Here is a 21,171-nt window from a genome sequence, read left to right as displayed (position 1 = left end):
TTAATATCCTGAGAAATTGGAACTTTTACTGAAATTCTTCAGCACTGGACAGGGTGTGGAAGGACCTACACCACTGTTTCCATAGCCGTGTCATTACCATGGATGTGCAGAATTATCTGACTTGACTTCATTAGTTTTTGTGCTTGTTGGTTGGTTGGTGTTGGGGGTTTATGGAGGAGGAGTGATTGGGGTTTTTTTCCACCACTCAGCTTAAATTAGTGTGAAGTTGTGATGGGAACTCAAGATGTGTAAATATGAACAAGTCTATAGGGGAAAACTGACCATGTTATCATAGTATCATTCAGGGTTGGAAGGGACCACAAGGATCATCTAGTTCCAACCCCCCTGCCATGGGCAGGGACACCCCACACTAGATCAGGCTGGCCAGAGCCTCATCCAGCCTGGGCTTAAACACCTCCAGGGATGGGGCCTCAACCACCTCCCTGGACAACCCATTCCAGGGTTTCACCACTCTCATGGTGAAGAACCTCCTCCTCACATCTAGCCTGAATCTCCCCACCTCCAGCTTCATTCCATTCCCCCTAGTCCTATCACTACCTGAGATCCTGAGAAGTCCCTCCCCAGCCTTCCTGTAGGCCCCTTTCAGATACTGGAAGGCCACAATTAGGTCACCTCGGAGCCTTCTCTTCTGCAGGCTGAACAGCCCCAACTCCTTCAGTCTGTCCTCATAGGAGAGGTGCTCCAGCCCTCTGATCATCCTTGTGGCCCTTCTCTGGACACGCTCCAGCACCTCCACATCCCTCTTGTAATAGGGGCTCCAGAACTGGACACAGTACTCCAGGTGGGGTCTCACCAGAGCTGAGTAGAGGGGGAGGATCACCTCCCTCGACCTGCATGAAAATATGCTGCCCAGGGAGGTGGCTGAGTTGCCATCCCTGGATGTGTTTAAAGTTTGTTTGGACATGGTGCTTGGGGATAGGGTTTAGGGGTGTAATAGGTTGGGGCAAACCCCCTCCCCACCACGGGCAGAAATAACAACTCAGACAAAGGGATTGCAAAAGTGATGGAAAGTTTAAATAGAAAAAACAATTTAAAAACAAACAACAATGAAAGCTTTACAGAGAACCACAAGCACCGTGACAAAGAGAGAGAGAGATCCCACAACATACCCAAGAACATCCCATCCCCACCTCGGGGTACACCCAAACACCCCCCCCTCCCCCCAGGGCTCTTGCCTCCCCCCCCTAACCCAGCCTTGGGCCTGGGCAGGCCCAAGGGAGGCGGCTCACGCTATTTTACCTAGGCAGCAGCTGGGGACAAAAGAGGAAGTGAAGACCCTGCATGGGCATTTTATAGGGGAGCAGGGCATTATGGGAATGGAATACCTAGTTTCCTGTGACCACCCCCTGGGCTGGGCCCACCCCTTGGGACCTCCCAGGTGTGGTGGTCTGTGCAGTGGCATCCGGGCCAGCACCCAGCCTGAACCACCACAAGGGGTGAACCTTGTAGAGAAGGGTTATCGGTTGGACTTGGTGATCCTGAGGGTCTTTTCCAACCTGAATGTTTCTGTCACACTGTGATTCTGTGAAAATGATACTGAGCCTGCTGAGTGCTATGGGAAAACAAACACAAATAGCTGTGAGAAATAATCAAGAGGATATGAAATACATACCAGTTCTTAAGCCAGTATAAATATTCATTGCTTCAGGGGAGCCAGGGAAGCCGACATCAGTTGAAGATATTAGCTACATGTCATGGACTGAAATCTTTGTGTGTGAAAAAGAAAGGAGGTAGCTGTTAGCAACTGTATTTGTGGGCAGAGCTTAGGCTGGGTCCCTCAGAGGTGAAGGTGTGCACCCTGGCTCCTCTGCAGCCCTTCCCAAGCCCCAGCCTGACTCCCCTGCAGCACCAACCCTGGGGATCCCAGGCATCCTATAGTGCCTCTCATGGGTGTCCTGTCCCAAGCCAGTTCACCCACCAAGGCTCTTCATCCCACACCAGCACCCTCAATACCACCAGCACACCTGTTTGGCCGCTCCCAGCCTTGGTATCATACCAGATGGGACAAACGATGCCTTATTTTTTCCCACGGAGCTCTGTATGGGGCTCTGCTGTATAAGCAGGATGCTGGAGTAGGAAGGTGCTGGAGAGTCTGCATCTGAAGTACTAAGATGCTCCTGAGGGCTGCACAGCCACATGACATTATCCAGCTGTAGGGTTACTGACACACAGCAACAGGCTTGAAATGACCCTGTGAGATTCCCATGTCTGATCTCTAATGAGGAGAGGCTCTCAGGGAGAAAAATGTAGAAGCAAAAAGTTCTCAGAAGGCAATGTCACCTGGCTCACTCCCCAGGCTGAAGGTACAACTCCTGCTGAATGAAATCTGGCACAAATCCTCATTAAATGGAGATGTGGTTACTGTTAGTGCTACAGTACCACCCAGGAAGGCCCCTCTAGGACTGCGTCAGACTGCAGGGATTCAAATGCAGGAGGAGAAGAAAATGGCAGTCAGAAAAATGCGTAAATTAATCTGTCTTTGTTCAGTGTCAGGAAATTAATGCCAGCTTCTTAAGGCACGGGAAATGACATTGGCTGCCAAATACAAAGTGGTCTGGATTTCATGGGAATAATTATGACAGTGAAATATTTTCTTAACTTGACCTTGGGCCACATACTAAATGGAAAGAGGTAAATTTGGTATTACAAATGCAAACTGAGCCACAATAACTTATACCTATGGAGGATCTGGCCCTACAGAGGCTGTTCCATGGGGCCAACTCCTGATGTCAGTTACACTAGTGTAAATCAGACTGTTTTGCTGAATTGGATGGAAGTACTGGGGCTTGCACTGGGTAAGTGTGAGCATAATTTAGTGCTTGGTGAGGACTGCTGCCTTGTGGAGGTCACCAGTATCCCCACTGAGCAAATCACCAGCTCATCTAGAGCTCTCACAGAGGATCTGTATAAGGAGATAGTAGTGGTGAGGCATAATCTCCCCAGAAATACTGGATGGGTCTTAACAGAAAGTGATCTGAGGCAACAATGGGGCTCAACAGAGACCTAACTGGAATCACATCACTGTTTGCAGACAAACTTCTGGAGATTAGTTCACAGGCACCTTTCTGAAGGGCTGACCACACATACACCAGTAGCTAAAATGAAATCTTCAGTTTTCATAGCTCTGGTTTGTACTTCTGGATCATTTAATGTGTTGACTACCAATCTAGTCTTGCTTGTTTGCTCCCTGCCTCTGACAGTGAAGAAAGAGTTATTAGCATTATTATGTATTTAATTGCACAAGTCCTCACCCCACCTAAACGTTTGATGGCTCTAGGTTCAAACAGCAAACAAACTGATTGTGCCAGGAAATGAGACGAGAATCTGTTTTTCATTCTCATTCTGGGCTCATTTCCTCCACTTTAATTCAAGAATAACTTTAGAAGAATAACAAAAATGATATCACTCTGTTGGTACAACAGGGTAAGTAAAACTTGGACTAGCCTATATTTTCACCAGATAGCGACAGAACATATCAGATGGGGACAATATTTTAGGAAGGGAAATAAAATGCCACAGCCCACTATCGGTTTGCTTTTCTGCAGCAGCTACATGGCAGAAATATTCAGCAAGTGTTGTCACGCAGATTGCCTTCCTCATCATCCTAAAGACAAAGCTAATTACTTAGGTTACAACTCATAACAAAAACATTAATTGTTTAGGCTTCTTGTGTAAATTTACATCTGCTTGGCAAAAGGAAATGACAAAAGTTGGTACAGTCTTAAATTATGGGAGGCTAAAACACAGCCTCAGTGTTTTCAAATGCAAAAGACAGGAGGTATCTATTTAACATGTCTCCCTAGGGAGGAATTATCCGATTTCTAACATGAGAAAACACCAAAGCCAAGGCACAGGCCTGCTGTTACTCCACCATGGAAGAACACGTTCCTTTGAAATTCTATCAGCTAGAAAATACAGGAGTAGGGTTTCAGATTTCATAGAGAAAGTTTACTGGGTTTTTTTGTTTGTTTGTTTTTGGGGTGGTGGTGGTGGTGGTTTTTTTTTTAGTTCTAAATGATGAAAATGCTATAAATTCTATCTTAGACTCTGCAAGTGAAAGGTTTAAGAGATTATGTGAGTAAATCATTCATCCCTTCTGAATATCCTGCTGATAAAAGGGATCCCCTGATGTGATATGTACTGTCAGGTTTGAATTTGAAGCAGAGAATTTCTTCCAAGCTCCCTTTAGGGAATCTGCACGTTTTACACTGAATATTAGGATCACCTCTCCAGGCACAGAGAGGAAGCCAGAATGAGACCCTCAAGCCATGGAGAAATTATCAGAAAAAGATAAACCGTTTTCCTTTTTTATTAAATTCTCCTATAACCAGCTTTATAACCTAGAAAGTCACAAGAATTTTGCAGTATATTACACATGTTCACTTGCAGGCATTTCACAAGATCAGGAGGTGTCTCTGGGTTTTGCTCTGAACTGAGCACAAAGGCAGAGGGCAGGGCTCCTGCATCCCTTTCCAGAGACTCCATCCCACTCTAACAGCTTCATATTTTGTTGGCTGTTATATTGTTATCACCAATACTTCATGCCATCCAAAGCCCTGATTGGATTCTTGGGCAGAAGCAGGCCAAGAGGCACTTAAGTGTGGCAGAAAAGATGGTGCCATTAGCTACACAGTGAAAAGCTGTGGCTGCCCTTCATCTCTGCGGGAAGGGCGGTACCTACGTTGCACATGATAGTAAGGGCTCGTTAGAGACTGCTGGGGAAGTGCTCTGGTGTGTGAACACACACACACACACACACACACACACACACACACACACACACTCCCTTACAGTAAAACCAGCACCAGCCTAGAGAAGCTCCAGTGAGGTCTGGGCTGTACAAACATGTACAGGACAGCCCTACGCCTAGTAGGTCCTTCTGAGAGGTGTAAGGGTGCTACAGAGGGATGCAACTGGCTACTGCGGTGCACGGCATTGCCACCCTGTCCAGGCTGAAGGTACTGGTACCCAACACTGCTCCCTCCTGCTCCAGCCCCAGCTGGTGGTGATGCCGAGAGGCAGCGCGAAAGCCTTGCTGCCTGCTCTTGCTTCCCCCTCCTAAAAACGGGGAACGCAGTAGCAGCACGCTCCTGGAGAGCCAAAAGCAGGCCAGCGCTGGATATGAGGAACCGGTGACCTCTCTGGGTCAGAGACTACTGCCTTTTGCCATTTGGTTTTGGCCTCATTTTTTCTTTTCCTTCCTCCAAGCAGAAGGAGCAGCAAACTCTAGCATGGACTAGGGAAAACGGGCTTATGTCACCCTTTTGTGCCTGCAGTATTAGCTGCCGGTGTTTGCTCGGTCTCATTCCCAACAATTTGGCTGTCACACACCCGTGGCGAGGACACGGGGAGAGGGAAGCCGGTCCTGCGCACACAGCTCGTCGCCCTGGCCCCCGGCAGACCCCGCCTCGCCGCCGCGCGTCCGGCAGCACCTGCGGCCAAAGCTGGCGCAGCAGCACCCTCTGTAGCACGGCGAGAGCACGGCGGCAGCCGCCCAGCCCTCCTTGAAGATGACACACAAAGACATGAGATGCCAGGGGAAGAAAAACGCCGCTTTGATAAATCAGGTGGTATTTCCTAATTGAGCTGTCTCCATACCTACCTCGCACCCACGGACAGTTGCGTGGGGTTTATCGGCGTGGTGACTATCGCTGCACTACCTAGATGGCTGAAGTAGTGGTTGGATAACAGCCATTGGAAGATGTGGCTTTTATTGTTTCAAAACCGTGATGTACATTGACCTGCTCTGCAGGGGATGAGCGAAGGATTTATGTGCTCTCTGAAACTCCTGTTCCTCATCCCTGATGAAGAAGCAGACCCTCCCGCGCCGCGTGGGAGCTGCAGTGATAAATACTACTGACAGAGCAAGAAAATCAGATACGCCATGTCAGAACCCTTGCGTTTCTGTTTGCCAGCTGTTTGAGCGGCCGTGAATCAGTGGAGTAGGACACAAAGAGCTCTGTGAGGCACCAGAGAAATGCAGTTAAGAAAAATCCGAGCTGTGTTAATTTTAATTTGGAAGACAACTATTAGAAAACACTTCAACCCAACAGGATCTGAGTGTTAGCCAAATCCTTCTGCCCTCTCCCACGGGAAAGAGGGCTATAAAGTAAAACAGACTCATAAAAAGCTGTTAGTCAACCTGTTCCCTGCTTGTGACATAGGGTAGCAAGGGTCCTAGAGGCAAAGTTGAAGGGGAGGAGAAGGTAAGCAGTGAGAAAGGCTGAAATTCAGAGATGGGGATGACTCTGTGCAGCAAAGAACAAAAGCATCGTGAAGAAGCTCAGACCATTCAGAGCTAGTGTGTGAATTCACCCCAGGAAGTTTAAAAGTTTGTGGTGCTGAGTGATCATTCTCATGTTCCAGAATAAAATTTGGCACTTGTGGTTTTAATTTCCCTCTCTTAGCAGTTCCCAGTGGGGTAGCTGTCGGGATTCGTGTATCTCATAGGGCTGGGGCTATGCTGTAGTGGTACTACTACACATGGATGGGAGGCCAGATCTAGGGTGGGCTCTGTAGGCTGCCAGTAAAGGCTAAGCCTAGCTGGGTCCTGGTGGAGGATCAGGATTCCCTGCTGACTTTCACCTTTTATTGTGCAATCTGCAGACTGTTAGGGCTGGACTGCTGCCTTGCTGGAGGCTAAAGCTAGTGTGGATATGTGGATGTTTTGAATGCAGGCATCCAGAATAGCATGGTGTAAATAATGTATTTTGGAACAGGCTGTCCAAATCAACATTTATTCTTGTATGTAACTTTGGCATTTTTAGAGAAATAACATTCTTTTCCTTGTCCATCTTCTAATGGAGCTTGCTTACCCAGTAGAAACTTGGCTTCACCAAGGAAGACTCATGTTCCGCCCTGAATCATACAAGAGTTTTACCTTATGTTTTGTATCTACCTTACCATAAAGCCAGCCACCTCTTAATTACTGAACATTTTTTATCAGATCTGACTGTAGAGCTGAGCATGAGGCCCTGGCATCCACTACCTCTGCTCTGCTGGTGGCATCAGCAGACATTTGATTAACTACAGAGATTTGAACACCAAGGGGATTCAAGGTGGGGCATGAATTAAATCACATATTTGCATCTCAAGAATAGAATAGGATTAACTAGATTGGAAAAGACCTCTGAGATCATCGAGTCCAACCTATTGCCAAACATCATCTAATCAACTAAACCATGGCACTAACTGCCCCATCCAGTCTCTTCTTAAACACTTCCAGTGATGATGACTCCACCACCTCCCTAGGCAGCCCATTCCAATGACAAATCACTCAGTGAACAATTTCTTTCTGTGTTTATCTGCAGCTGTTTGCCCTCCACAGCTTGCCGGGAAGATGGTCAACTGTTTCTGGGCAGTGTTCTTTGGTTGCCTTTAAAAAAAACAACCAAAAAACAAATGAACAAGCCATTTTTGGTTGTGGACAAAAGAACAACTGTGCTGGCTTACAGCATTAATTTAGGTGCTTTTTACAATATTTGTAAGGAGCATACAGCACTATTTGGTGCCCACCCTTTAAATAAAAATGTGCTTTCCTTTGAAAATGTATTTTGTGTGTAAGTCACATAGCAGTAACACTAAATGCTGTATAAAGATGGTAATAAAACTGGTTGTAACATTTATGTATTTTTCATGACCGAAGTACTTTGCAGCTGGAGATGCTATAAATGCATTCTTGCCCCTGCAGGAGGCAACACTACTGCAAAAGACCCCAGGACCTGGTCCCTCTGGGCACAGGAGGGTCAGGCAGCTCTCTATGACAAAACAGTAGGTGGGGCACGTGGTCTGGTATGCTGCAGCCATGGGAAGGTTGGGTGGCTCTTGCTGAGGAAAAAGCTGTAGAGGACTGGGAGGAAAATACTGCGGGGACAGGGGGAAGGTCCCATGCAGGAGCATCTGTTGACACAGCAGAGAAAGAAACACCTGTCCTAGGTCTCATCCTGTTGTGTCTCAGCTCTGCTGCTTCCCCTTCTTTCAGCAGCAGAGGCCTCTCCATATTTGTGGTTATGGTGTCCAGCATGACCCAACCTGCTCAGAAACCTTGTCTTGTCTGAGTGCATGGTGTACTCTGGGAGGAAAAGCAAGTGAAAACAGAAGGAAAAGGGAAGACTGGGGAAAATGCTGCTATTGACAATTCCCCCAGGATTTTCTAGTGGGCTTTTTTGTATATCTGATATACTCCAACAGGATGAAGCAAACTCCAGGCATGATTACTCTCCTCTAACTGTGTCTTCTAAGCCAGTCACATCTTGCACAGCTTTATGGAGGCATAGGCACTTTTTTTTTTTTTTCCCCAAGAAATGTTCTCCTTCCCACTCTGCAGCTGTGGGCTTGGCGCCTTCTATGGGGGCTGGTGAGCTCAGGGAGCACATGCCAGAGTTGGCCAACACTGTCACCTCTGCTTAACCCCACTAGATCCGTGTGTGTACACAGAAAGTGCAGGTAATCTCGGCTGCAGCACCCCAATGAATGTCACACATAAGTTGTCCACCAGGAGCTGCTAGAACACCTGAGCATCACCAAACAGTCAGCTGTGGAAAGGCCTCTACATTGCTCTCCATTTAAGGACATTCACTGTTTGCACAGGCACAAATCTGAAAAGTTTTTTTAAACACCTTGTGGCAGTTTAGGCTGGCTGCCTCCTGTTACTGCCACATAAACTACACCTCTGGTGTCCAGAAGGTCCAACCCACAGGTGGACACAGGAAACAGTGTTTTTCATACCCATAATATCATGCACCTGTAACCCCATCTGCAGAGTCATTCTCCTCCTCTTTCTTCCCTCTCTGCTCCTGTGGGAGATGCTCCCTATTGGGTAACGGTGGGGGACAGTACCTCAAGATTTCTAAGGCCTGGCTAGGCCTAATGCCAGGAGGAGAAGGGGGGAGAGGCGGTCTCAGACCTGGCCAGCCAGAGACTAGCCTAGCAGTTGGGGGCGTGGGGGTGCAGAAAGAGCCCTCAGGGTTTTGGGTACACCCTCAGGTGGGGAAAAGGGAAGTGTTGGGAGGCTTTTGGGTGTGCTTTTGGGATTTTTTTTCTCACTATGCTTGTAGCTTCTGTGAAACACTCACTGCTTTTCCATTTAAACTTTCCATCACTTTTGCAATCCATTTGTGTGAGTCTCATTCTTTTGCCCCTCTCAGGGACAAGAGAGGATCTGTCTGGTCTCAAACCAGGACACACCTACTGACTTTCACAGAATATGCCCTGTGAATATTAAATAAAGAGCTGATGTTCCCCAAGTCATTGTTTATGCTGCATAATAAATAACACAATTCCACTGTAAATTAGAAACATACTTTACAGCCTGCTGCTGTGCTTCATGGAGGGAAATAACATTTGAAAACACAGGGCTCCTCCTTGTGGAGAAGCAGTTGTGGGAACTATTTAAAATCACCGTTAAGTGGGGTCTTCGTAGACTAATAATGAGCTATGGAGGCCTTTCTAGAACATCTCACTGCATTACCTGCCTGCTCTAGCCTGCCTAGAACATTTTCCCACTCTTCACACTGTCCAGTTTGAATTTACTTCACTGTTTGGGGAAGTTTTGGGTAAACTGTAACATTATCTAACCCATGATTGTTTCTTTTAGCTATGGAGTATATGCTCAGCCTTGACAGGTTTCTCTCCCTGCAGGTAAGCAGAGTGACTGTCTCTTTGTTGAAATGGTTGCAGCAGGCCTGTGTAGTCCCTATACAGACTTACTAAACGAATTAGGTATTCTGTTGCTGTATAATACAGCAACTTTCAGAAATACCATCCCCTTTCTTTCTAGGTAAACCACAGCACAGAAAAAGGATTTCAAGGGATGTACAGCCTGATTGCAGAATTCCCCTGTAACAGCTCTTCAGGGAGCTACTATTAAAGGTAAGCAAATGAGTTAAAGATGCAGATTTTTGATCCTTATTTAAAATCTTGAGATCACACATTCTTGAGAAGGCAGAATACATAAAAAGGAGAACATCCATGAGGCCCATAACCAGATTGTATACAACCACTGGAAGGTATTTTGGGCTCATGTTGCTGCAGACCTCATATGAGGTATAAAAACTCCCATATCTTTAACCTTCCATTCCTCTGGAAGGGCATGGGAATACTGTTGAGAAAGTACCCTGTGGGAAAATGTGATGAATCTGTGGATTCTTTGATGCACCAAGAAGAGATTGACCTCAAGAATATTGCTGTGTATCCATGAGAAAATATTGTCATATACCCATGAATGAAGACATTGTTGTGTACCCTTGAATGTCTGGAAAGTCCCTGGGCTGAATGTGTAGTTTGTTTGAGGCAGAGAAACTGCAAGACTGAGATAGAAGAATAGCAGAGGAAACCTGGACTTAGCTCAGCAAGTAACTGTAGCAATATATCACTAACCAGTAAGAATCTTGAGAAAAGCTTATTAACCAATCAGACATAGCCACACTGACATAACACACATACAAATATGTGTTGCTTGTAGAAATAAACTACTCTCTTTGTACTCTGCTTACCACAACTGCATGTGTTTGTCGCTTTTGTCTGTCACTCGAAACAGTGACAGTACCCTGTTGCCAGTGTGATGGAGATGCCAAGTAAAGGAATTAAGCAAATAAATAGGGTTTCAGAGAGGATTAAGAGATGCAGAAACAGTTAACACAAGGAGGCAACTTGTAAGGATAGAAGCTTTGCATGAAATGGAAGTGCTGCTTGAGAAATATGGAAAATAACACAATTCCACATTCACGAGGTATCTTAGCAGAGACTGGTATATTCTGAGAATGGTATCTGGATTAAAGGGGCGGGCCAGGCTGCAAAGGGAGAACTGCATTATTGAGCTGGCACTTGTTACCAAATAGGTCTGCAGGGCAACAACTCTGGTGGCATAGTTACAGGGACTTGGGTAGTGGCAGAAGCCAAGGGGCAGCACTGGACTGTCTCTGAAGCCAGTTATGCCGTCATAACAGTCTACTGCACGGGTAGACCTAAAGCAAGGTATCATCCTAACATACCCTTCTTGGAATATATTCCTGGTCCACACATGAGGTGTACAGCTTGCCAGAATACTGTTATCAAAAAGAGAATCATAATGTTTGCAGGACTGCTTTTTTATTATAAAGCGTTTTTTTCTGTGTGTTTAAATATACTATTGATGTAGTCTGTACTGTATTAAACAAACCTTGGAAAAAGCAAAAAGAAACATCTCACATACAGGTACAAATCAGAGAATTGGAACAGCTCTTTTCCTTCAATTTCTGTGCTAGAAGTGATGGAGAACAAATTACTTTCAAATAACAGCCAATGAAAAGAAATTGGGTCAAAACTTCAAAAGGATACATTATTTTACAAGTGAAATTTCTACAATAATTCTGTAATTATGTTCTTGGCCAGCAAATCTTAAGGTGTATTTAACATGACAAGATTACTGAGAATGCCCCTAGTTACTTGGTGCAGAGTAACTTTATGTAAATATTCTATTTTCCACTCAATGTTGTTAAAATACATGACAAAATTTTTAAAGGTAAGCAATCAAGAAAAACCCACACTGCTGTGCACTACCATGGTAAGCCACGCCTCACAAGCATACAAAAAGAACAGATACAAAGTTCTCCTTTCTGCTGCATGGGAACATCATTTACACAGTCCATCCAATGATCTTATACATCAGTGCTCTCAAAAGCCTGGCTTCGTAGGTAACTGTATTTTTCCCACTGTGCATCCTCTTCTCTTCAAGAGGTTGCTCAATGACAGCTGGGATGTTTCTTCCATACAGCTCACACTGCTTCAGAAACTGAATGCATTCTTGAATAACGCTGTCACGTAGCACAATCATGTGCTTGGACATGTTCTCAAGCAAGGACAGGAAACACCGTTTGGCGTAATACCACGTATCAGTGCTGAGTTTTTTGTTGTACGGTTCTAGGCTTTTTATGACCCTTGAAATACCAAACTCATAGTTTCCCTTCACACAGTAGAGGGTACCAATGACTAGATTGACAATACAGAGATGATAGATATTTTTGTCGGGATTAACACAGGCCAGTTTCTCTTCCCCCTTCTCAATTCTCCGCATCAGTTCCTCTGCATCTTCATTCTGGCTTGTCAGGATGTAGGAAACACAGAGGTTAGCTAACACAATGGCACTCACATTAAGAATGTTGTCATAGTGCTTTTTAACTATTGGCTCATAGAGGCCAATAGCCTCTTTATACTTGTTTTCCTGCATGAAGAGCACATGAGCCACATTGAGCTTCCACACCTCATGCTCCTTACAGAACTCCACCGATTTGCGGAAAATCTTTTCTACCATTGTGTAGTTCTTCATGTCCCAGTAGATCTTTGCCTGAGCCATCAAAACAGGCACATATTTATCCAGAGTCTCATCATACTCATTAACTGCCTTTTTTACAGCTTCATCATCCCAGTTTTGCCTTGCTTCCTGCACCTGCTTTGAGAGTTTTCTCAGCTGCTCAGTCAGTGTCCCTGCTGAATCATCTAGCTTGTGGAAGGCCTCCTCAGGGGCAGTTTGACAAGTAATAATGGCATCCAAGAAATTGTACAAGTAAGGTGTGAGCAGTTTGTATGTCAAATGGGCATTCTCTGCTAGCACATCGGCCGCCAGGTCATAGTACTGATGCTTGCAATAGAGGAGTAGCAAGTTTCCAAACGCTTCTGGTGGGCAGGGGTTCTGCAGCAGAAGAAACTGCAGTTTCTCAAACCCTTCAGTGGGCTGGCTGTCCATGTTCATTAGTGCTTGATTGTGCAGCGTGACTGGATCCAGCTCCTCCTCAGCCCTTGGTGGCATATCTGTGAGTGCCTCCTGGGCTGCTTTCAGATTGTGGAGTTGGTACTCAATGGCTGCCTTGAGGTTGAAGGCCTCCACCAAGGCTGTGCGGTGCAGCAGCAGAGTGTTGCCTACACTGCGGACATCAATGCCCTCAGTGGTCATGCCCACACTGAGCTCTGGGTGCTGGTGGATGCCATGCTTTATGATATCGGAGATATGTTTGAGGGCAGAGTCGTACTGCTTGGCTGCGTAGCAGCACAGTGCCATGTTGTAGGAGAGCTCAGGCCAGTAACCCAGCACTTGCATAGCGCTGGCAAACTTGGCACTGGCCTCTTCGTGCCGCCCCTGCCGGTACAGCAGGCAACCCAGGTTGATCTCGGCGTCAGCACGCTCCGAGGGGTCCTCGGCTGCCCCGGGGCCGCCGTCTGCAGCAGCCACGAGCACCTCCTCTACTAGGCTCTTAGCCGCCGATAGGTCGCCTTGGGCATAGTGGATAGCGGCCTGGAGGCGCAGGGCCCGGCCCTGGTAGGCGGGGACGTCCAACAGCGGGCCGGCAGCCCGCAGGGCTTCTGCGTAGAGCCCGGCCTTGTAAAGGGCCTGCGCCTGGTAGAGCCGGTACGCGTCCAGCTCGGGGTGCAGCGCCACCAGCTGCTCGTAGCACTCGGCCGCCGCAGCGAAGTCCTGCAGCTGATAGTAGCAGTAGCCCAGCAGGGAGAGACCGCCCCGGGAGCGGCAGCTCTTCTGCAGCTCGCGGCTCAGCAACGACACCGCCTCGCCGCATCGCCCGCCGCCGATCAGCCTGTAGACGACTGCCGTGTACTGCCCATCGGGCACCGGCGTGGCCTCCATCGCCACTGCCACGGTTCAGGCTCTGCTGGAGCGGAAGCGGAAGCCGAGACCCTCGCTGCCATGGCAATGGCCGCTGCCGGAGCGGAAGTAGTCTCCCCGCGGGCGGCCAGTCGGGCAGCGGGCGGCCGCTCTCCCGGAAGCGGCCGGGGCGAGCGCGGACACGCAGCAAGTGGCGGCCCCAGCCGGCCGCGGGGCGCACTCGGCGGCCAGGGTTACGGCGGCAGTGCTCAGCTCGCCAGCGGCCTCGCCGCCCTCTTGCTTTCCGCTTCTGCGGCGTTCTACGCCTGCGCCGCAATCTGAAATAGCGGAGGGAGGGAACAGCGGCGGCCAGTGTGTCTGGGATTGTCCAGCCGCCGTGGTGCAAATGGGAGCTGATGGCCGAGACAAGAGCCGAATCTTCCATGTTTGACTTTCACGTTCTGCCCCCCTTCCTGCTTTTATCTCCCGAGTGGTGAAACGAGGTACTCAGTTACGATTCCAAATTGGCTCAAAGAGTTCACACACCTGAAAACACGCCTAGAACGGAATGTTTCCTATTTCGGTATCTCGTGCAGCTGTATAGAATAAAGAGTAATCGAGTAAACGCGTTTAATTTGTTTATAATGTTGTGTTCTCTTAAACAGTCATAAGTGATAGTTTAAAAGCAAGCCCTAAACTTAACAGGCAGTCATGGAACACCAGTGCACGTTAACTGCTGCTGGCATTTCGAAGGTGTCATGTCCCCTTTACAACCTATCTAGATCCGAAGTTTGTCAGAGCTGATGGGTGAATGGACATTCGTACCTAGCACAATCTGCCACCTTTCCTGCAGCTTGCAAAAAGTAGAAGAAATTATTTCCCCCTTTTCTGCAATTATTTCAACAATGTATCTGTTCTTTGGAGAGATATAACCACTCCACCTTCTGTCATGTTTCAAAAACTGTATCTGAGCCTCTTGGTCACTTGTGTTTTCACTGCTCATCTATTTGTGTGATTCTGTAAATCAATAGATACAGCTCTGATTCATCCCAACAATGTAGTTTCAAAGAAAAATAATAATGATAAATCACAGCAAACCATTAAAATGATTTATTTTTTATTAGAGATCAATAAAACCAAAATATTAATTTCAAAAACATGCTTTCAAAAGCGGAATCAACATTGTCTGATCTACTAAAGCAAAACAATGAGGGTAATGGTCTTAAAATGTCAAAAAAGGAGAAGTATGCAGAAGTCTTAAGTTACAGATTTTGAAAGTACATAGGAGTTGCTTATATTTGAACATACACTCAGTATTTCTGTGCATGTGTCAGTTGTTTCCCATAGGCAAAGGGTCAAAGCATATAATGATATTTCCCATAGAACTACAAGATGCAGTGTCCAACATGCTTATAAATTGGTAATTAAATACAAGGTAATCCAGGAAAGAAAGGTAACAAGCAATAGACAGTATGTGTTCCAATACTGGCACATTCAAATGATGGAAATTTTTGGGTCTCTCATTTCAGCTGATTTATACCTCCCGCTTGTTATGTTAGAAACCATTCATGTGATTTTACTCTTAAAAATCTTTGTGCCTTGCTCTATATTCTCCTGCCCAGAACACTCCAAGCATTGGAATCATCTGTTAATATGTATTACATAACCTTGAAACAAACCTGTTCTAAAATTTGACCCAATGTGTAAACGATCTATCAGTAATTACAATTGTTTTAATTTTATGAAGAGAAGATAAGTATTTGGCCTGTAGACTAAAACACTTCTACTTTTCCACTAGGATTAATTCATCTAAATATTACACATTATGTTAGGCACTGCTGGTTGCAGTTTCCAGAAATTGTGAGTACTGGTACTGGCTTTGTTGATTATGACAGGCACGTTATGAGATTGCAGTGCGCTCTAAGAAGGAGTGATCAGCAAGGTCACTAGTCCAGAAAAATGCAGCCGCTGTACCAAGGACACTATCTGAAGGAATACCTGAGCTAAAATGAAACACATTTGTCTATTCTATGGTTATTTTCTGCAGGGTACAAAACACTGATGACCTTCTCAGCAAGACCCCCGGCCCTGCAGACAGCAGGGGCTGGCTGTAACTGAGCTGTATGGGGAGGTCAATGTCCAGTTGCCACATGAGGCATCCAGTTTAAACTTGTGTGAGCTAGTGCTGCTTCACCTTGTAAGTGTGAGTCTGCTTTGGAGCAGCAGCAAAACACGTCTTGACAGAGCAGATGTCCACATCTCAATCACATTATGAGGCTACTCTGTTTTGCCTATATGTCCCAGGCTGGAAGAAAGGCAAAGTCATGGGGCCCTTTTAAAAGGCATTGCCTGATTTTACTACTTTACTGTGGTCAAAGACATCTCTTGGACATCTCATTCGCAGGAGGCGGTAAACCCTCCTGTATGAACCACAGGAGAGCCTCTACCCCAGGCGCACCTTGCCTTGAACAGTGTTTGGGTTTTGGGTGGGGTCACAGTGTTGTGTTGCAGAGGAGCACTTTAATCCAAGTGGATGTATATATGAGCTCCTCCTGAGCTCTTCCACCAAAGCCTGTCTGTTCTGTGCATCTCCCAGGAGTGAAGCAGAAAATGGGGCTGTACCCAGTGAGTGTCCCATCTCCTTGCTTGAGCACATGTAAGGGGCATTGGCAGGAAGTGAGGAGACAAAACCACCTTCATGTTTCCCTATAGTGTGGTGAGGGAAGTGCACCTGCAGTTCAAAAGCCCACTCCAAATCAAGCAAGATTTGAATGTCAGGCTCCTTCCTGTTGGTGGTTTGTGGTTGTTTGTTTGGTGGGGGTTTTTTTGTGTTTTTTTTTTTTTAAATTGATGAGGAAAGGTTGATTTTGGTAACTTGCCTCTTAGATGGAAATCCTGAGTGGACTTACTGTGTGGCTTGAACTGTCTTTGAGTATGGGAATGAAGACCCAGGTCTTCTCCTGAGAGCCCTCCTGATAAAGTGAGGGCTGCTGACTGGCTCCTGTGAGACCTCATGGCCTGTAATTCATGAGACAAGAAACCTGACTGAATTCAGGCTGTGATTAGTACTAGTCAGTAGGACACACATTAAAAAAGACATTGCTGTTGAACCAGCCTGAAGCACCTTTGGAGGGGGAGAATGAATTCCTTGTAACCCTATGCATGGTCCACGTGCTAATCATATTTTAGCATTGAAATTGTGAACACTGGAGATGTCATTCAAAGCCAGATTACCACTAACAGCTGAAGCAAATAAATGATGACTTGTCTACTGCTGAGGCAGATCAGATGTGTTGGGCAGCTCCAGTGAAAGGCCAAGCAGCACTTTACTAACGCTGTCCAGGGTAACAGTGGATTCTTCACCCTCTTCTCTACATGCCTCTAATTTGTCCTTGCCTCTTGTGGACCTGTATTTTATACACACTTGCAGAACTAATCTGATTTCAATGGGTTTTGATCTCTCTGTGTGCAGTGGGCAGGGAAACAAGGTAAAGACAGAGAATGCTGACTTAATTACCTGGATGGTCATCTCTCCTGTGGATATCTCAGAGGAGTTTGGCAAAACTGACTGAAGTGCTGTGAAAGTGTTTCCCTATCAGATGTAATGAAAAGTAGATACCATTTCTGTCTATGGAGCTTGTAAGCACTAGCTAAGAGGTGTTTTCCACCATGTAAAAATATAAAATGCTTGGAATATGTTTCTTTGCTGTACTGCATGCTTCTATAAAGAATCTATTTGTTTCTCAAAAATGCAAGTCTTTTGCTGATTCCTAAGCTAAGTGTTAAAATACAATAGTATAAGATTATTTTTTGTTTGTGTGGGATTTTTAAAGATTGGGCTACATCACATTCAGAGACTAAATGCTGTTCTGAGACATACTACCCCTGGTTTTGGTAGGGTTGCTTTGTTTTGCTTGAGAACAATTTGATAAAGATCTAGCTGGGCTCTCTCATTTTATTCCTTGTAATGGAGGAACAGAACCATAACATTAGTCAGCAGTTTCTGAATTTTGACCCACAATAGCAAAGATACCAAAAGACAGGAGAAATAGATGGAGGCAATTACAAACAGTCATTTGATTGATGGTTGACATTGTTAGAGCTTCAGCTGTATGTCAGGTTGCAGTGGTGCTGAATCTCTATCCCTGCCAGTGGGTGTTGCCACGGGCAACAGAGCACTGAAGCCAATAAAAAGGAAAGGAAATGAGGGGAGACTCAACCTTGGGGAAAGCTGTAGGGTACGCCCTATAAATTATGTTATGCTTAGCAATATGCAATATCAAAATGCAGGAAAACTGTCTGCACCTGCCAGCGGCACTATGTCAGTTCCTGGTATTTGTTTTTTCCCATAAAGTACATGTAAGTTTTGTATGGCTTGCTGTTTACTACCCTGTGTATGTCTTTACTCAGGAAAGAAAGAAGTGGTAAAATAATAGCAGAAACATTTCCATTTGGTGCATGTATTCACTGCTGTGCAGTCTGCATTTCTGATCCTTCCCTGCTTCTTTCTGCTAGAGAAAGCAATGTAGTTTAGTTGTGTACGAAGAGATTGGCTTGCAATGGTACTGAAATTTCCAGCCATTCTCTTGTACATGTGATTAGTAGCACAGAGGTTGGTTTGTTTGTTTGTAAAGAAGTGATCAGCAGATCTGTTACTCTGATTGTCAGACACATGTAGTCAGCTTTTCAAAGGTGCTAACAACTCACTTTCCTTAGAAAGAAGGAAAGCTCTTTTTAGCATCTGGTCAGCTGGGCCAGGTTCTGATTTCCATTACGTTGGTGCCAGTTCAAGGTAATTCCACTGAAGTGAATGGATTTTGGCACAGGTGTAAAACTAAGCTGAATTCAGCTGTAATTTCTGCTGCCAGACAATGCTATATTTAGAACCTCATTTTTCATGGAGCACAAAGGCTTTTTTCCCTCTGAATGGGAACTCGTAAGCACTGCAACATGACTCCTCTTGTGTCCGGTCATGCAGCAGAGAAAGCACCCTCAAATCATACATCACAGTTTTGCTACACTAGTGATCTTTGCACTAATGTAAAGAGACCAACCCTCAGGTAATATTAGCATCATCTCACAGAACTAGACATGCTTGGATTTTTGACCTATCATGTTCAATTAGATTTTTATGAACACCTTGATCATAGATGTCTACATGTGAGCCTTGGCTAGTGCTGTGCTAGCTGTAATCATAGTATCTCAAATTGTACTGAAAGAACTGTAAGAGAAGAAAGAGGTAGTCGGTCCGGTATGATGGTATTCTTCCTCGATACCATTTCAAAAATAGTAATTTCAACTGGCAATTATACTAGAAAGGCTTGTCTGTGGTCTGCCTTTCAATGTAATATAAACCTGAAGCACAAGGCAACAAATTTCCTCTTTTATTTGTATTCTATTTTTTTGTTAAAGCCCATTAATCTTTTCCATAAGGGACACTGTGGTATAAAAAAATGAATGGGCTGGAAGAGTATTTTTTAAAAGAAAAAAAACCCAACCTCTAAAATTGCCATGTAATATTTTGCCTTTATGCAAACTTCCCCTTGCTGAGAAATTTACTGCATTGTTAATAAGAATTTCTCAGGGAAGCAGGGACAGGTTGGTGTTTTTAAAGATAATAAAGTTTGTTTTTAAATGTAGCAAAGGTAGGCAATTCTAAAGGCCCTGATCAATCACTAAGAAGCTTTGTTGTAAAAAAATACTTCTTTAGAATACAAAGCAGGTTTTTTGGAACATTCAGGCATAAAAGAGGAGGGAAGGGTGAGAGAGGAACATCACAAAAGCAGGCATAATTGATTCATAACATGTACTGAAGGGATGCAAAACAACAAAGTAATTACATATTATTCTGTTTTCTTGCAGCTCCTTGCATATGAATTGACCAGCTTGCATCCCAGTTCTGCTTTGTATTATTAATTTTACTAAGCTGTAAGTTCTTGTATTTCTGTTTGTTGTCAGCTTTTACAGATTTTTATAGCAGCAGTTGAAACGTAGTGGAGCTGAATTCATGCTTCTTGTGCCAAGTCTTCTGTGTTGCTCCAGATACCAGTGCAGTCTCACCACAGGCCTTCCTTTCAGTCCAAATAAGCCTCTCAGTAAGAGCAAACTATGCTGCCATCAAAATAAGATCCAATCAATTAAGCACATCTGTGAAAGCATTTCTTAAAAAAATGATGGGCCTAAGTTTATGAAAAGCCTTTCAGATAGCTCTTACTGTAAGCGACACCGGTGTTTGCAGGCTCAATTTATGTCCTTGAGAGACACGGTAAAGATAGAGGAATAGGAGGATGAGGATGCTGCCTGAGAAGGAAGTCTTTTTTGGTGCATCTCCTCCCATTTACCTCTATTTACTGCCACGGAGTCCAGCATAGGCTTCAGTTTCACGTTCAGCTTCACTAGACACTGGAAGAAGATGTTTTAAAAAAGAGGATGGGAGAAAAAATATATTGACAATATTTCCACTCTTTTGATGGACAGTCCAGAGAGTAAGAGAGTAAAAGAGAGTTAAATGTGCACCCTGCCCCCACCCTCCTTGCCCACAGCTGTAAATTCCTGCATATGTAAAGCTTCTTCCTACTGAGATCTCTTTATCTTACCCATTTTAACCAAGACTTTAAGTAAACTACCAAAAATATTAAAAAAAAAAAAAAAAGAAAGAAAAAAAGGCAGGAGAAGGCAAAGGCAAAATTGCTGCCTGAGGCTATCTCCTTGCTGGCATCTGTGAGCTGGAGATCCATTGCTTAGATGACAAGTTGGACAAAGCTGAAATAATCTTCAGATTCTCTCTAGTGTTAGATTCACATTTCCAGTAGATTAGTAAACCACAACAGTACTGTGCTTTCCAAAGCTGGGGAATGAATAAATAAATACATTTCTGTGTGCTCAAAATAAAGGGGGAAAAAAGAGGTTTCTTTTTAGATTGCACTGGAATTGCCTCTTTGCTACACACTCAGTCCAAACCTCACAGAAGCCAGTAAGAATCTTTTATCTGGTTTCAGCTGACTTTGAATCAGCCCCAAAATTATATAATTCTTGCACATCTTTGCTAGAAGTTTATTTTACCTTTTCCCCTTTAGTGTGAAATGCTTATGTGGAAAGAACACAAGTGCTTCACTTGGTTTTACCCCGACATTAAAGAGAGACAGAGCCTCATTAACAGCAGCACACATACAGGGAGAAAGGGTTAACTAGTTACCTGCCAAGCATCAGGGCAGGGCAGCTATTTTGATTAGAAAGTAGGTTTTGCTCAGAGTTGGTTTTGCTTTCTCTGATGGCAACAAAATGACATATTGAAATGACAGAGGAGGACACAAAAGTTGTTCTTCTAAAAGTGCAGAAAATTATAAGGAAAAGAAAGAAAAGGGGAAGCAGGTACCTTTGTAGCTGACAATTTTCATTGTTTGCTTTTAATAGCAGGGCTAACGGCAACCACTTTAAATGGTCCCCAGAGCTAAGACACCAGTGAAGAACTGTTTGATTTTGGCTTTTTTTTTTTTTATTTTTTAATAGCTAGTCTGCAAATCATGGGAGCTTGGATAGCTACTGAAGTAAGTCTTGGTAGATTTTTAATTGAGCTA

At 44.9% G+C, this 21,171-nt stretch overlaps 2 protein-coding genes across 3 annotated transcripts in view; both read right to left on the bottom strand.

Annotated features, from left to right (window-relative positions):
• Nucleotides 1-11,092: 11,092 nt before the first annotated feature.
• On the bottom strand, nt 11,093-13,651 carry LOC137441268 (intraflagellar transport protein 70A-like). The gene has a single exon (XM_068138512.1). It carries the CDS (start codon nt 13,634-13,636, stop codon nt 11,636-11,638), a length of 2,001 nt encoding a protein of 666 aa, XP_067994613.1. The 5' UTR covers nt 13,637-13,651; the 3' UTR covers nt 11,093-11,635.
• A 1,106-nt stretch (nt 13,652-14,757) lies between these two features.
• Nucleotides 14,758-21,171, bottom strand: part of PDE11A (phosphodiesterase 11A) — a 133,787-nt gene continuing 127,373 nt past the window's right edge. For both annotated transcript variants that reach the window (XM_068138509.1, XM_068138510.1), the window contains one exon: nt 14,758-19,996. In XM_068138509.1, coding sequence (XP_067994610.1) covers nt 19,835-19,996 — 162 coding nt within the window. In that variant the 3' untranslated portion in view covers nt 14,758-19,834. The remainder of the gene's footprint in view (nt 19,997-21,171) is intronic.

Source organism: Melanerpes formicivorus, unplaced genomic scaffold, assembly GCF_026170545.1.
Source record: "Melanerpes formicivorus ecotype bairdi unplaced genomic scaffold, bMelFor1.0.p_v2 SCAF_5, whole genome shotgun sequence".
NCBI classification, from domain to species: domain Eukaryota; kingdom Metazoa; phylum Chordata; class Aves; order Piciformes; family Picidae; genus Melanerpes; species Melanerpes formicivorus.
Note: the sequence above shows the minus strand (reverse complement) of the source record. Positions and strands in the feature narration are given on the sequence as shown.